We start from the raw sequence: 15,943 nt of genomic DNA on the forward strand, positions 1-15,943 counted from the left end.
AGCTTCCTTGTTTGGTGTTGTATTTTGTGTGTCTTCCTGCCCATCAGGGTATGGGGAGGTGCAGTTCAGACTCGAAGGCTGATTTCTGAGAACTGCTATGGTTATAAAAGCGGCAGGTCAGCGGAGGCGAGGAATGAATTATGTATCAAGCTCTAAGTCAGATCAAGGCAAATGGAGTTCATACTTATCTGAAGACAGAATGTACCTTTCTGGAATCGATCAGTGGTGATGTTGATTAGCCCAGAATAATCCTTCACGGTGTGTTGAGAAACACCACTCTCTCCTGTTCAGGAGGAAGGCAGCTGGCCTCCATCACTGCCTCCCAGATTTTGTAGCTTGGAGGGATGTCCCAGGGCCCCAGGGCTAGCAGGTCCCCCCTGACTTCAGTTCATGGCCACTGAGCATCTGCAACTTGCTGGATGCACTGGCGTTGTGGAGACCCCACCCCAGACCATTCCTGGGCACCCCTGTCCTGTGCTTCCTGCATCTCCTGTCCACAGGCTGAGGTCACATGGACTCCAGGAGGCCAAATCCAATGTCCAGCTTCAGATCCTCACCTTGACCTCTTTGGGGCTGCCCGCTGTTGGAGCCTTCCTTCTTCTAGACACACGATCTTCTGCAGCCTCCCTGGTGCTTTCTCTCCTTCTGTCCTGTTCATGGCCTTCCTTGCCAATTTTGTCTCATCTGCCCAACCTCCCAAGTTAGCATTCCTCGACACTGGAGTGTTCCCTCCTCGCTCTGCATTCATTCCCTACGTGATCTAATCCCAACGCCACAACTCACTGACTGTGTGGATTTAGGTAGCTGACTTCACCTCTCTGTGCTTTCATTTCCTCACCTGTAAAATGGGCCTAGTAAAATCCTCTCTTACCAGGTGTTCCAAGGATGATAGGACAGGATTCCCAGCTGCTGTCACAGGCCCTGGCACATGATGGGTGCCTCATGACTCTCCTGCTGTCACTCACTCACTCATTCATTCACGCACTTGGCGGATCCTGATGGAATGCATCTTACGTGCTGCCCTCTGTTCTAGGCATGGAGGACACAGCAGGGGCAGAGCAGGCCCAGGCCCTGCTTACTGGGAACCCATCCTCATGTAGCGGACATAGATGAGAACTAAGTCAATTACAGTTTGTCAGATGGAAAATGAGAAGATGTGGTGAAGGGAAGGGAGAGCAGAGGCGGGCTTTCCGAGGCAGCTTGGGGCGGTGATTAGGCTCAGTCCTGGCTCACCCGCTTCTAGCTGTGGACCTTGATCAGGTTCATACTGTTTCCTCTCTCAGTAGTTGAGTGACATCACCTGCAGTCAACCTCTGTGTGTCTCAGTTTCCTCATCTGAGGTGACATCACCTACCTAGTAGGGAAGGAAACCACTAACCTCTGAAATCGAAAAGTCCATTTCTCTAAGTGTGGTCCTCACACCCTGCTCCAGAATTGCTGGGATTGTGGATGGAAATGCAGATTCCCCGGCCCACCATGCTCCTCATGCTTCGAGCTCTGGATGAGGCCCAGGGCCCTGCTTTTTGGAAGAAGCACCTTGGGAGACACAGGCTCACTGATGTTGGCAGACCATGGTCTGCAGGCTGCTGAGATGGGCTGGTCTCATCCTGACGGGAGCAGGATGGACTGAAGCTACTCCAGGTGTGGCCACCTGGGAGCCTCACCTGGGAGCTTGTTAGAAATGCAGATCAGATTCTCTAGGGGTGGGCCCAGGACTCCACGCTTTAACAACCTCCAAGCAATTCTGCTGCAGCTCCCATTGGGAAGGCTCTAGGTCAGTCTGGGAGTGGCAGGTCATGCTCCAGATGAGGCAGGTGCCTGGCCCAGGGTGCCCGAGGCAGGGACACCAGCTCCCCACCCTTCTCTCTCTGCTAACTCAGTTTCCCTCCTTCCTTCAGGATCCCAAGTGATGGTGGTTTCCTCGGAGGGCGAGCTGAGTCCTGCGCGACTGGTTAGCACGGTGGAGCTGGTAGCCACGCCTGCTGGCTGGCGTGCGTGAACGGGTGTGGACCGCAGGATCTCAGCACTCTGACCCACGGGGAAGCATGTCGAAGAAAGGCCGGAGCAAGGGCGAGAAGCCCGAGATGGAGACGGACGCAGTGCAGATGGCCAACGAGGAGCTGCGGGCCAAGCTGACCAGCATTCAGATCGAGTTCCAGCAGGAAAAAAGCAAGGTGGGGGCTGGCGCCAGCTCAGCAGCGGCTGGGCTGCAAATGTCCCTTTGGGCAGTGTTGCCCCTGAGGCATGTGTGTGGAGAGCCTGTTGCAGGAGCGGGGCTGAGGGGGGGCACTTCACCTCTCTGCCCTGCTGTCTGTCCTTTTGCAATACAGAGACTGCTGGGCAGGAGTCTGGGCCCTACCAGTGCTTGCTGTGACCTTCAACAAGCCACTGAACACCCCATTCTTTGATTTCTCTTACCTGCAAGATGGGGGTTGTTAGAAGAAAAATGTTTGACAAATTCAGTTTAGCAGAGATTAACTGAGCAAAGAACGATTCGAGGATGGGGCCGTCCCCAGAACAGAACAGATTCAGAGAAACCGGCAGGTGGTCAGACAGCATTCATTATGCGGACAGAAAACAGAAGAGGTGCTGAGGCTACTTGATCGGTTACAGCTTGACCCTTGATCCGTGGGTCACCTGTGATTTACTGATGCTCAGCTGCTGTGATTGGCTGAGTCTCGGCTATTTGTTTAAAAACGCTCCTAAGTCAGGGCTTCGGTTAGTTTGCCTGCTAAGTTAGGTTGCAGTTCATTATATAGGAACTCATGCATGAAGGCATCCTCAGGCTGAGTTTCGTTTAATTCAGCAGGGTCATGGCGGTACCAGTTTTTCCTAAATTCCAAAAGGGAGGAGGGCATAGTGAGGCATGTCCCACTTCCCCGCTTCCCATCATGGCCTGAACTAGCTTTTCAGGTTAACTTTGGAAGACCCTTGGTGGAGAGGAGGGGTCCATTCCGATGGTCAGGAGGCTTCAAAGTTTATTTTTGGTTTATGCTGCCTTGAGGTCTTGTAAGCCATATATGTGCTTTCTTAGATGTGATGGTGCTGTGGTCTGGACTCAGGGCTCTGCTAGGTAAAGAGCTTGGAACAGAGCCTGGCTCTGGGATATGAGCTACTTTCCTCTCTCCTAAGGCAGATTTGAACTTTGGAGCTGGTCAGGACAGTGCCTGGTTGGGTGCTGGAAGTCTAATTAAAGCACGGGCTGTCACAGAGGGGAGGAACACAGGCTTTCTAGGCAGACCCAGCTTCAAACCTCAGCTTGTCCCCTAACTGGTCTCATGATCTTGGCCAGGTGACTAAAAGTCTCCGAAACCTCTGTCTTCTCATCTGACACCAGCTATTATGGTGTAATAATAGCTGTCTGGTTTAAGATGGTCATGAGGATCTGATTAATGGATGCAATAAAAAGCCCCATCAACATCTGGTGCCCAGGCACAGCTGCAGTCCTGTTTGGGGGCCTGGTTCTGACTTGGGTGGGCTTGAGGGTAGACCAAGCCCAGGGCTCTGTGAACCCAGAGAGGAGCTGCCAGCCAGGCTGAGCACAGAAAGGGGATGGAGATGCAGGCTTGCTCCTGGGTGGCTTGAGCAGTTGAAGGTCTACCTGAACCCCTGAAGGTGCCCTCTGGCTCCTGCTGTAGTACCTGGAGTGATGGGTGGAGGCTGCTTGGGGAATTGCAGCAGGCCTCCCTGTCTTGTTGAGCTGGGACTCAGGCCGCCAATGGAGTGCTGAGCCAGATCCAGCTTCCAGGTGGGGACGGGGCTGGGGCCTGGGATCTGGCTCCAACCCCAGCTCAGGATGGCCGCACAGAGCAGAGGCTGAGTTTTGGACCAGGGGACTGGGCTTCTGGAACTTGGGGACAGATGCATCTGTCTCCATCCCTAGGTGTTCAAGATTCCAGGCCGAGTGCATCCAGCCTCTTTTAGACATGGATGCTGGTGATGCTGACCTGTTCACCCTTTAGCCAGGTCAAGAGGCCAGGTCACCTCTGGGGCTGGGGCTGGGGCTGACTGGCTGGGGGTGTAAGGGCTGGCAGCTTGTGTCTGGACATAGCCACAGCAGCTATGGTGACAGAGAAAGCTGCTCACTCACATCACACTGCCTGGGCTCCATCCCCTCTCCACCACCACCCCTGCCTGAGGTCTTATAAGCTGTGTAACCCCCTGCCTCAGTTTTCCCATCTGTAGATGGGGACCTCTAAGGTGTCTGCCTCCTAGGTTGTTTGAGACAGTCACACACAGGGCCTGGGTGCTGCCCGTCATACGCTCACATGACTATCAGGGTGACCTTTACATGCCTTCTGTGCAGATAGCACCAGGTGCTTTAGAGGGTGTCATGACCCTGGCGGTGACCTGAGAGGTCAGGTGTGGCTTCCCCCGTGTTACAGGTGAGCAAGCCAAGGGCTGGAGAGGGCGGGGACTTGCCCAGGTGTGCTAGCTTGCCAGGGCTGTAGTAACCAAGTCCCACAGATAGGGCGGCTTACACAACAGACATTTGTTGTCTCACAGTCCTGGAGGCTGGCAGCCACAGATCCAGGTGTCAGGATTGGCTCCTTCTGAAGCCTCTCTCCTTGGCTTGCAGACAGCCACCTTCTCCCTGCGTCTTCACACGGCTTTCTCCTTTGTGTGTGTCCATGTCTGTATTTTCTGTTCTTACAAAGGCACCAGGCAAATTGGATTAGGGCCCACCCTAATGACATCATTAGGATCTATCTCCAAATGCAATCACATCCTGAGGTCCTCGGGGTTAGGGCTTCAACATATGAATTTCAGGGGGACACAGTTTAGCCTCACACACAGTGTGGTGGTATTGGAGGCCAGCACAGCAGGTGGTATTGCTGGGTTGAAAGCCAGGCCCATGCGGACCCCAGGCTGGGCCTCCCCATTACCAGGCTGCCTCCCTGCTTCTGGGACGTGTGGCAATTTCCACTTGGATGCCCCCTGGCTGCTTATTTTCTCAATCCAGGAATCCCTGTGGCCCCTTCAGGTTGACTTTACCCATCTGGCTGCTGGGAGAATTTCAATTCTCTGAGAATTCAGCAGTGTGCTTATCGACTGGTACAAAAAGCATAAATGCAAACTTTACAATTGCATTGAAGTGTTACTTTGATACGATCTCACAATCACTGTCAATGTCCCATTTAAAGTGCTGGTATTTTAGCAAAGCATCCCTGTTGAACACTGTAGGATGAAAGAGGGTGGTAAACGTGTCTGTCTGTTCATCTGCAAGCCCCTGGCACGCATGTTCCATGCCTGGGCTGAGTGAGAAGTGTTTGGAAGTAACTCAGAGACAGCCCTGTCCTCAAGTCAGATGGGTACAGAGGCTCACAGGAAACCAGCAATATAGCAGCCCTGGGCACATTCCATCAGAGGTTTTAGAAAATAGTGCAGGGACAAGCCGAACCCAAGGCTTCACAGGGGCAGTTTTGTGGGGGTTTTGTGGAGCACTTCCTTACTTTCTGGCATTATAAGATGCCCCAGGCTCCACAGTGGCTCACACCTGTAATCTCAGCACTTTGGGAGGCCAAGGTGGGTGGATCATGAGGTCAGGAGATTGAGACCATCCTGGCTAACACGGTGAAACCCCGTCTTTACTAAAAATGTAAAAAAATTAGCCGGGTGTGGTGGCAGGTGCCTGTAGTCCCAGCTACTTGGGAAGCTGAGGCAGGAGAATGGCGTGAACCTGGGAGGCGGAGCTTGCAGTGAGCCAAGATCGTGCCACTGCACTCCAGCCTGGGGGACAGAGTGAGACTCTGACTCAAAAAAAAAAAGATGCCCCAGGCTCATCTTGTATATTTCCTACCCCAGCCCTAAACCCAGCAATTTCTCTAGGGGTCCTGGTTCCTTTTATTGGAGAATGGCATTAGAAACAAAGATCCGGGCACCAGGCGTGCCCATCACTGCTGCGGTGTCATTGTTTCTAGGTCCTCTAAGCTGCCAGAACAAGGAATATATATGTGTATACTGACCTGCATATGTACACATACCTGTAAATATTTCCATATATGACATCTATATCTATACAAAGTCAAACATGAGTTCTTACAGATGTCCCAAGACGCATCAACTGCCACATGGCTCACCTCAGCCTCCTCTTGCTTGTCTGTAACCTCTTACTCCAAGTGGGAAACCTGGCTTCCCCACCTGCCATCCATTTTCTTTGTTCAACACTATACATGTTTGATGGTTTCAGAGTAGTGAACTGGTACCCATGAGATTTAGAGGGCTTTGAGCATGGAGGGTGTGGTGGGAAGGGCTGCTGCAGGTGGCTTGGGCAAGGGGGAAGTGGGGAAGTGGCCAGGCCTGGACATGGAGAGGCAGCATTGCCAGATTGGATGAGGATGGGGATGGAAAGGGATGAATCTGACTCACTCTCTGAGTGGGAATGGCAAGTGAGGGTGGTGCTGGTGGTTCAGATAATTTCTCCATGCCAGCCCCCACACCCCCAGGGCATGCTCCCTCTCTTGGCCTTTGTGTTATGGCTGCATTTAGAGTCCAAGTGCTGAGGAGTGGCTGGTGTGGGTGCCTCTACACTTGGGGTAGCTTGGAGGCACCTGGAGGTAAAGTACTGGGCAGCTTTTTGGCCTGCTCAGCTGGATGGAGTGGTGGTGGGAGGGAGTGCTCTGTGCCCATCAGGGGTCACCCCAGCCTCACTCTGTTGCTTCTGTGGCATAGGTCGTGTCACCTGGGCTTGGCCCTCAGCAGCTTTGGGCAGAGCTGGACCCAGCAGGGCCCTGTCCCCAGGCCCCTGCCTCTGTGTCACCATCCCTGCCCTACACACCTGGATCACCAGCCTCAGCAGCACCTCTGCCCCTCCCAGGAAGCAGCCCCTAGACCCCCCCAGGCTGCCCTGCACAGGCCTCTGCCCACCCTTCCATGTTCCTCACCCCCTTTCTACCTGTGTCTCTCACACGAGGCTGCCCACCCCGATGCACAAAGTCAGAACCACGATAACAACAGACTTCCATTCACCCACCCACAGTCACCTCATCTTCCTCCTCCCAACGGGCCTTTGAGGGGCAGCTGTTGACATCCCTGTTTCCTAGTAGAGGAAACTGGAGCTCTGGAAGGTTGTGTAGTCAGGGTTCTTCAGAGAAACAGAACCAATAGGTTGTGACACACACACACACACCACAGAGTGAGAAGTTGTTTGTTAGTTTTAAGGAATTGGCTTATGCAGTTGTGGGGCTGGCAAATCTGAAATGTGTAGGGCAGACCAGCAGGCTGGAGATTCAGGCAAGGGTTGATCTTGCAGCTTCGAGTCCTAGTGCAGTCTGGAGGCAGAGTTCTTTCTTCCTCAGGGGACCTTGGTCTTCTCTTAAAGCCTTCGACTGATTGGATGAGGCCCACCTACATTGTGGAAGGCACCGTGCTTCACCCAGAGTCTACTGATGTAAATGTTAATCTCTTATAAAATACACCTTCACAGCCACATCTGGACTGGTGTTTGACCAAATGACTGGGCATTGTGGCCCAGCCGAGTCGACCCACAACATCAACCACCATAGAGGTAGAGAAATTTGCCTGAGGAAACGCAGCTCATCAAAGCAGATTAGGATCTCATTGGATCTGACCCTGCTGGCCCCAGATGGCTGTCGGCATTAACCAGAGACTTAAGACAGTGTTGCCTCACAGGAAGGAGAACAGTCAAAAACATTTTGTCTATAACTAGGACAATTCTGTTAAATACTTAAAGTTCTGGCTTCCTGCTACTAAATCCACTAGGAAAAGATGCTGATTGCTGCCCCCAGGGTAAGGTGGACAGAGCATGGACTGGTCGCCTGGCTTCATTCCTATGATTGTGAGTATCTGGTGAAAGGAGATGTTGATCTTGTGTGTTTGCCTGGGTTGGTTTTATTTTCTTTTTTACCTGCTGTTATAAGTAAGGATTTATCAATACTGAGGTGCCATTGTAAAACTTCTCACCTAAAATTAATTTTAACATGTTACTATGCTATCAACAGTGTGGTCTGGGGAAAAACATTGCCATTTTCCCTGGAAGCAGCTTGTCCATCAGAGGCAATTCATTTCAGGTCTTCAGAGATGGGCAGAATTCAGGAAATAAGGGCTTGTCAAGCGTTCCTGTGGAATGTGTGTTGAGTGATATTTGAAACAAAAAGGTTAAAGAAAGCATTTTGAAGTGTTTTAAGAACACACTCCCTTGGGATGTTTTATAAGTAATGTTTGGAATTGTTTGCTGATAAAATGAATAGGCTCAAGGCGGGGTGAGTTGCCTGGCAGCAGCAGGGTCCTCATCCCTCACCCTGGGCAGGTCACCAGACTGTCTCTGATCCTTGGCTGCCTCATGATAAAACAGAGGAGAGAGAGAGGAAGAGAGAGGGAGAAAGAGAGGGAGCTCGCTACCTTCTTCCCAAGACCGTGAGGGGTTAATGTGGCAATGTGGGTGATGCATTGGAGCCCCCAGCCCAGCTAGGGACCCCGCTTAACAAGAATGGTGCCCCCTGCTCACTGTCCCCCAAGACTTAGAAGCCTGGTCTGTCTTCTCCAACTCCAGAGTCCACGCATGGGGCCCTGGAAATATATTTCTGGTTTACAATCTTTTGGGTCTTGGTGATGATTTCTGCAGGGTGTGTTTTGTGATTGAGCAATTGTCCTTCCTCATATTTCTACAACCTGGAAGAGATGTCAAAGGCTTGAATGCCTCTCCAACATCCTCAGGGGGTTTCCACCCCCAGGGAAAATCTCAGGGAACTAGCTGGAGAGATGCTAAGTGGGGCTGGCAGGAGGGTCAGGCCTGCAGGGCACTGCCGAAGGGGGAATCCATGGGAACGTGGGCCCAGGTGGGTGTCTTGGGCGTGGGGAGGCTGTGGCCAGCTCCCCCAGCTGTGACCCTGATCCTGACCCTGACCGGCTCTCTCGCCGCTCTGGCTGCAGGTGGGCAAACTGCGCGAGCGGCTGCAGGAGGCGAAGCTGGAGCGCGAGCAGGAGCAGCGACGGCACACGGCCTACATTTCGGAGCTCAAGGCCAAGCTGCATGAGGAGAAGACCAAGGAGCTGCAGGCGCTGCGCGAGGGGCTCATCCGGCAGCACGAGCAGGAGGCGGCGCGCACCGCCAAGATCAAGGAGGGTGAGCTGCAGCGGCTGCAGGCCACACTGAACGTGCTGCGCGACGGCGCGGCCGACAAGGTCAAGACGGCGCTGCTGACCGAGGCGCGCGAGGAGGCGCGCAGGGCCTTCGATGGAGAGCGCCTGCGGCTGCAGCAGGAGATCCTGGAGCTCAAGGCAGCGCGCAAGCAGGCAGAGGAGGCGCTCAGTAACTGCATGCAGGCTGACAAGACCAAGGCAGCCGACCTGCGTGCCGCCTACCAGTCGCACCAAGACGAGGTGCACCGCATCAAGCGCGAGTGCGAGCGCGACATCCGCAGGCTGGTACGTGCCGCCCCCTCCCCCGCCCGCGGGCACGCAGCCTTCCCTCCCTGCACGCATGGGGGAAATGCGGAGCTCCGAGGACCTGCTGTGCTGCAGGGGTTGTTCAAAGCACTGGGGCCCCAGCAACGTCCCTGTCGTCTTAGGCGTGGTAAGGAGGCTTTGGGGCTGCAGGTAATCGGCTCAAAAAACAGTTTCCCCATTTGTCAAAGGAGCTTAATGGAGACTAGTGAGGGTTGTTGCAAATGCATCGTGATAGCATATCTAAGTGCCGGGCAATTATTGATTCATTTACTTCAACAACCATGAGCAGACTTCCATCTCCAGGTAAGATGCCGCAGGTCAGGGCAGGCCCGCCAGCTGGCTGCAACAGTAAGGGAAAAATATAAATTACAAATAGCCCTGTTTTGAAAGATACTGGAGATCTGTGGAAGCTGTGGAGTGTGGATGAACTAAAATACCAAAGGGAAGGGGAAAGAGCCCTGCCTAGGCGGCCTAATTGCCAACTGCTTTCTTCCCTTGGGTCATTTGTGGATTCTGGGTGTGGGCTGAAGATTGGATGTCCTAAGAGAGATGAGTAGGACTTTTTGCCATCTCAGAGTGGGCATGAAAGGATGGAAACCCGAGGAGCCCCACCTAGGCCAGCTTGCTGCACAGGAGATCCTCCTGAGTCCTGGAGTGAAGGGGGAGGCTGGCGAGCCCAGCTGGAAAGGCAGAGTGACAGCTCCCATGCCCTCACTGGACGTAGGAGACAAAGGGAGGGGGCCTGCCACAAACACATGACCAGTCTGCCCCTCGGGGCGTTTGTCACACTTTGAAGCTGTGTGGGGCAGGAGGCTAAGAAGTAAAGTAAGCTGAGGTTTTCAGACTGGATCAAACAGTAACAGTGATATTTACAAGAGAGACATCTTAATTATGAGGACATGGTGACATGGAGCATAAGAGGATGGGGAAAGATACACTGTGCAAGCACTTCCTAAAAGCAAAGCTGGTCTGGCTGTATTAACGTCAAAGGCTCTAAGGCAAGAAGTAGTACTAAAGACACAAAAGGACAGTTCTTAATAATAAAGGGTCAATTCAGTGGGAATGCATTCAATAACAAAACCTCAAAATGTATAAAAGAAAAAAATTATCAACACTAAAAGGAGAAGCAGACAAATCCACAGTTATGTATGGGGATGAACACACTTCTCTCAGCAAACAGTAGAACACACAGACAAAGACTGAATAAAGACATGATTTCACCAACACGATTAACCAACGTGAACTTACCTGACAGAGCACTCTATTCCACAACTGCAGAATACTGTGGACGTGACATACTTTTATCATTATAGACCACATTTCAAAATTTGTGGGTTGTAATTAGTCCTTAGAGCAAAACATATTTTAGACAAAAAGAAGAAATGCTGAAAATCAAGCATCTAAGCTTCTATCTCAAGAAGAAAGAAAAAGAACAGCAAATTAAACTCCAGAGAGTAGAAGGAAGGAAATTTTAAAGAGCAAGAAACAGTGAAATAAAATCAATAAAGAAAATCGACAAATTCAAGAGTTAATTAAAACTGATAAATTGACAAACATTTAGCAATATTGATAAAGCAAAACAGAGACAATAAATTACTAATATCAAAAATGTAAAGGGGGAAATACCACAGCTCCTACAGTCAATAAAACCACAGAAAACAGCATATATCAATAAACTTGAAACCTTGATAAAATGAACATATTCCTTGAATAAGCACAATGTACCAAAACTGACATGAAACAAATAGAAAATCTAAGTAGTCCTATAGCTCCTAAATATATTAAATCTGTAATGAATAATTTTCCTATGAAGAAAGGCCCAGACCTAGATGGCTTCACAAGTAAATTATTTCAAGTGTTTAAGAAAGAAGTAAAACTAATTCTAGCCAAAGTCTTCCAGAAAATAGAGAATTAGGAACACATTTTAACTAACTTATGAAGCCAGTGTAACTCTGATTCCAAAAGCAATAACATTACAGGATAAGAAAACTTTTGGATTACCTTTTATGAACATAGATACAAGAGTACGGGCAAGATATTAACATATCAAATCCAGCAATACATAGAAAGGCTAATAAGTCATAACCCGGCTGGGTTTATTCTGAAAATACAAAGATTGGCTTCATATTCTAAAATCGCTGAATATAATTCAACATAATAATATGATAAAAAAGAAAAAGACCATGTGGTCATCTTAATAGATGCAGAAAAATCTGTTGGTAAAATTCAACTTCATGATATAAACTCTCAGAAAACCAGGAATAGAATGGAATTTCTCTAATATGATAAATGGTTCTATCAAAAATCTGTTATAAGCAATATACATAATGATAATATTGAACATTTCCCACCCAAGTTCAAGGTCAAAACAAGATGTTGACTATTACCACTTCTAGTCAACATTGCACTGGCCAGGATGTCATCTACAAAAGACAATAAAATAAATAAAAGTTTTAGAGAGGGAGAAAAAAAGGAAAACTCATTGTTTGCAGGTGCTATGGTTGTGATGTAGAAAATCCAAGAGACCTGTTTTAGTTCATTATTGTTGCTGTAACAAAATAACACAGACTGGGTAACTTATATATAATAGAAATTTATTTCTTACCATTCTGGAGGCTGGGAAGTCCAAGATCCAGGCACTGGCAAGTTCAGTATCTGGCGAGGGTCCAGTTTCTGCTTCTAAGATGGTGCCTTGAATGCCATATCCTCACATGGCAGAAGGAGTGGAATGACAAAAGAGAGGCAGGCAGCTCATATTTCTCTTATACGGTCACTAACTCCCTTCATAAAGGCTTTGCCCTCATGACTTCATCACCTCTTAAAGGCCCCACCTCCTAATACTATCACATTGGTGATAAGTTTCAATGTATGAATTTTTGTGAGACACATTCAGAACATGGCAAGACCCTACAAACTATTAGAATTAATAAGTGAGTTTATCAAAGTCTATATATACAAGGTACACACACACAAATAAGTTGTTTCAATATATCAGCAGTGAACAATTAGAAAATGAAATCTTAAAAAATGTAATTTACAGTACAGCACCACAAAATTCAAATACCTAGGAATAAATCTAAGGAAAGTTGTGTAAGATGTCTCTCCTTAAAACCATAAAACATTGCTGAGAAAAACTTAAAGAGATCTAAATCAATGGAAAGGGATATCATTTTCATTGATTAGAAGACTTAGTATAGATATCAGTTTTTCCATGATTGATCTACAGATTCAGTGCTATCCCTTACCAAAATCCCAGCAGACTCTTTTTTTTTTTTTTAACTGAGTCTTGCTCTGTTGCTCAGGCTGGAGTGCAGTGGCGTGATCTCTACTCACTGCAACTTCTGCCTCCTGGGTTCAAGCAATTCTCCTGCCTCAGCCTCCCGAGTAGCTGGGATTACAGATGCCTGCCACCATGCCTGGCTAATTTTTTTTTTTTTTTTTTTTGTATTTTTAGTAGAGATGGGCTTTTGCCATGTTGGCCAGGCTGGTTTTGAACTCCTGATCTCAAGTGATCCACCTGCCTTGGCCTCCCAAAGTGCTAGGATTACAGACGTGAGTCACCACGCCTAGCCGCCAGCAGACTTTTTAAATGCAGACATCGGCAAGCAGATTCTAAATTTGATGTAAAAATTGAAAGGATGTGGAATCACAATCTTGAAGAAAAGAAAAATTGGAGGTTTCATACAACCTATGACAAAGTTTACTACAAAGTTACAGTAATCAAGACAATAAGGCTGAAGGTTAGAGAGACATGTCAATGGAACAGAAGAGCCCAGAAGTACATCTTCACATGTGTGGAAAAAGATACTGTGGCAGTTCACTATAGAGAGGATGATCTTTCAATGGACAATATTGGACTGGTCAGCTATCTGTAAGAAAAAAAAAACAGGAAATACGCACACACACACACACCACACACACACTCTATATAGAGTATGAAGTCTATATCATACTACCCACAAAGATTAATTCAAAGTGGTCCATAGACCTACAGGTAAAAAGTAAAACAATAAAGCTACTAGTAGAAAACAGACTATTTTCATGATCTTGGGACATGGTAAATATTTCTTAAGCAGGATACAGTATACTGTTTACATAAATATACTATTCAGAGAGGGTTGTACATTGGACATGAAATAATCATTGTTCATCAAAAGACACCAATAAAAGACAAGGCAAATTACAGACTGAGAGAAGACATGTTCAATACCTATACCACAAAGAACTTTTGTGCAGATTATAAAAACTATAAAACAATATGAAAAATAACTCAAAAATGGGCAAAAACTTGAAAGAATATTTCAAAAACAGGATAATTAAATGACTAACAAATATGTGAAAAGGTGTTCTACCTCATTGATCATCAGGGAACCAGAGTAAAATTACAACTAGATATAAATTCTCATCCACTAGAATGACTATAAAAAAAAAAACAACAGACAATAGTAAATGTTGACTAGCATGTGGAGGAATGGGTACTGTCATTCTGATAGGACTTTAAAATGGTATAACCACCTTGATAAATGGTTTGGTAGTTTCTTAAAAAGTCTAAAAAAAGGACACCTACGGACTCTGTAATTCTAAGTATCTACCCAAGAGAAATGAAAACACATCTATATAAAGATTTGTACGTGAATGCTTATAGCATTATAATAGTCAGCAAGTGGGAGAAGCCCAAATGTCCTCAGTTGGTGAATGGATAAATGTGGCATGTCTATACAACACAATGTGATCAACAATGAGAAGGTATGAAATATTGATATATGCTTCAATATCTATAACATTTCTGAACCTCAGAAACATTATGCTAAATGATAGAAGCTAGACACAAAAGACCTCATGTTGTATGCTTGCATGTATATGAAATCTCTAGAATAGCCAAATCTATAGAGACAGAGAGTAGGTTAGTGGCTGACAGGGACTAGTTGGAATGGAGATTAGCTGTAAATGAGCATGAGGGATCTTACTGGGTGAGGAAGATTCTGAAACAGATTATAATGATGGCTCCACAACTTGGAAGACTTACTAAAAATCGGTGATATATAAATTAAACTCTAAAATGTGTAAAACAAGAAAAATTGGAAATTTAGGATTGATAAAAGCTTAACAGTGGATCTTGTATTTGCATTTAAAAAGAGCATATTTATAAGAGGAAGAAAAGCACACAATGAGACAACACTGCCCAGGCACCAGGATGGCTAAATTAAAAAGCTAACAGTGCTGAGAAATGGCAAGGACGTGGAGCAGCTGCGCCCCCAGTAGCATCCCATACACTAAAGTGCCCTAAAACAAAACAGAGACATCTGTTAACTCAGACTTTCTTATCCAGCAAAAAATATTATTTTACAATAAGAGTGAAATAAAGACATTTTAGGTAAAAGGAAGCTAAGATTATTTGTCGCCAGAGGCTGCACCACAAAAATGCTCAAGGAGGTTCTGCAGGTGAAGAGAAACAATGCCAGATAGGAATTTAGTTCTCTTGGAAGGGAATAAAGAACAGGAGAAGTGGGTAAAGGAGAGTCAATGTCTGAGACGATCTCTTTTTCTCAATGTATTTAAAACACAAGTGACTGTTTAAAGCAAAAGAATCACGTTGTATTGTGGGATTTATGACATATGCAGAAGTAAAATGCATAAAACAATCTAGAAAGGATGGGGTGGGGTGGTTGGTGGTAAATGGATCTGTGCTCTCGCACAGTCCTTCAGTCTTGTCCAAAGGGGTGCGTGACGCTATGAATTCAAGGAGGCTGTGACAAATCAAGGTTTAAAAAGGCAGCGCAAGGAGGCACAGCTAAAAAGCAAATAGGGGAAATAAAATGAGAGACTAAAGAAATCTGTTTGCACTAAAAGAGGGTAGCAAAGAAGGACCAAAGCAGGGGGAAAAAAAACCAGACGGGACAAATGGAGAAGAGACAGCAAAACTGTGGACTTAAACAAGTCATATCAGTAGTTACATTAAATGTAAATGAACTAAACCAGTTAAAAGGCAGAAATTGTCAGAGTGGATACAAAAGTCACACTTTAAATATAAAGACCCACTTTCCCTGAAGGAAAAGGATAGAAAATATGCTCTGTGAGCAATAAATGTAACAATAGGATGGATAAAGGTGTATTTAGTCAATGGGATATTACACAGCACTGGGAAAAAATGAATTTCCAAAACAGACAAGAAAATGAATGAATTTCCTAGACGTAGTGTCAGAACCAAACCAAAGAAGATGTGCAGAAAAGCTACATACTATATGATTTTACTCACATGAAGTTTAAGAAGGGTAAAAACTAATCTAAGGTGCTAGAATAAGAGTGTGGATGACCTCTGGGTGTGGGGTTGATCAGGAAGCGGCAGGAGCCAGCCTTCTCGAGCATCAGGAATCAATCTGTCTTCCTTCCTTCCTTCCTTTCCTTTCTTTCCTTTATCTTTTCTTTCTTTCCTTCCCTCCCTCCCTTCCTCCCTCCCTTCCTTGTTCCTTCAGATGAGGTTTCGCTCTTGTTGCTGAGGCTGCAGTGCAATGCTGTGATCTCGGCTCACTGCAAC

General features: G+C 47.2%; 1 protein-coding gene across 2 annotated transcripts in view; it reads left to right on the forward strand.

Moving 5' to 3' along the window:
* JAKMIP1 (janus kinase and microtubule interacting protein 1) overlaps positions 1 to 15,943 on the forward strand; it is a 178,604-nt gene that overhangs the window by 88,387 nt on the left and 74,274 nt on the right. The window contains exons 2-3 of one of the 2 annotated variants that reach the window (XM_054484760.2): positions 1,899 to 2,174; positions 8,893 to 9,387. In XM_054484760.2, coding sequence (XP_054340735.1) covers positions 2,046 to 2,174; positions 8,893 to 9,387 — 624 coding nt within the window. In that variant the 5' untranslated portion in view covers positions 1,899 to 2,045. The remainder of the gene's footprint in view (positions 1 to 1,898; positions 2,175 to 8,892; positions 9,388 to 15,943) is intronic. The other variant, XM_054484761.1, reaches the window with a different exon arrangement.

The sequence above is a fragment of the Pongo pygmaeus genome, chromosome 3 (assembly GCF_028885625.2).
Source record: "Pongo pygmaeus isolate AG05252 chromosome 3, NHGRI_mPonPyg2-v2.0_pri, whole genome shotgun sequence".
Taxonomy (NCBI): Eukaryota; Metazoa; Chordata; class Mammalia; order Primates; family Hominidae; genus Pongo; species Pongo pygmaeus.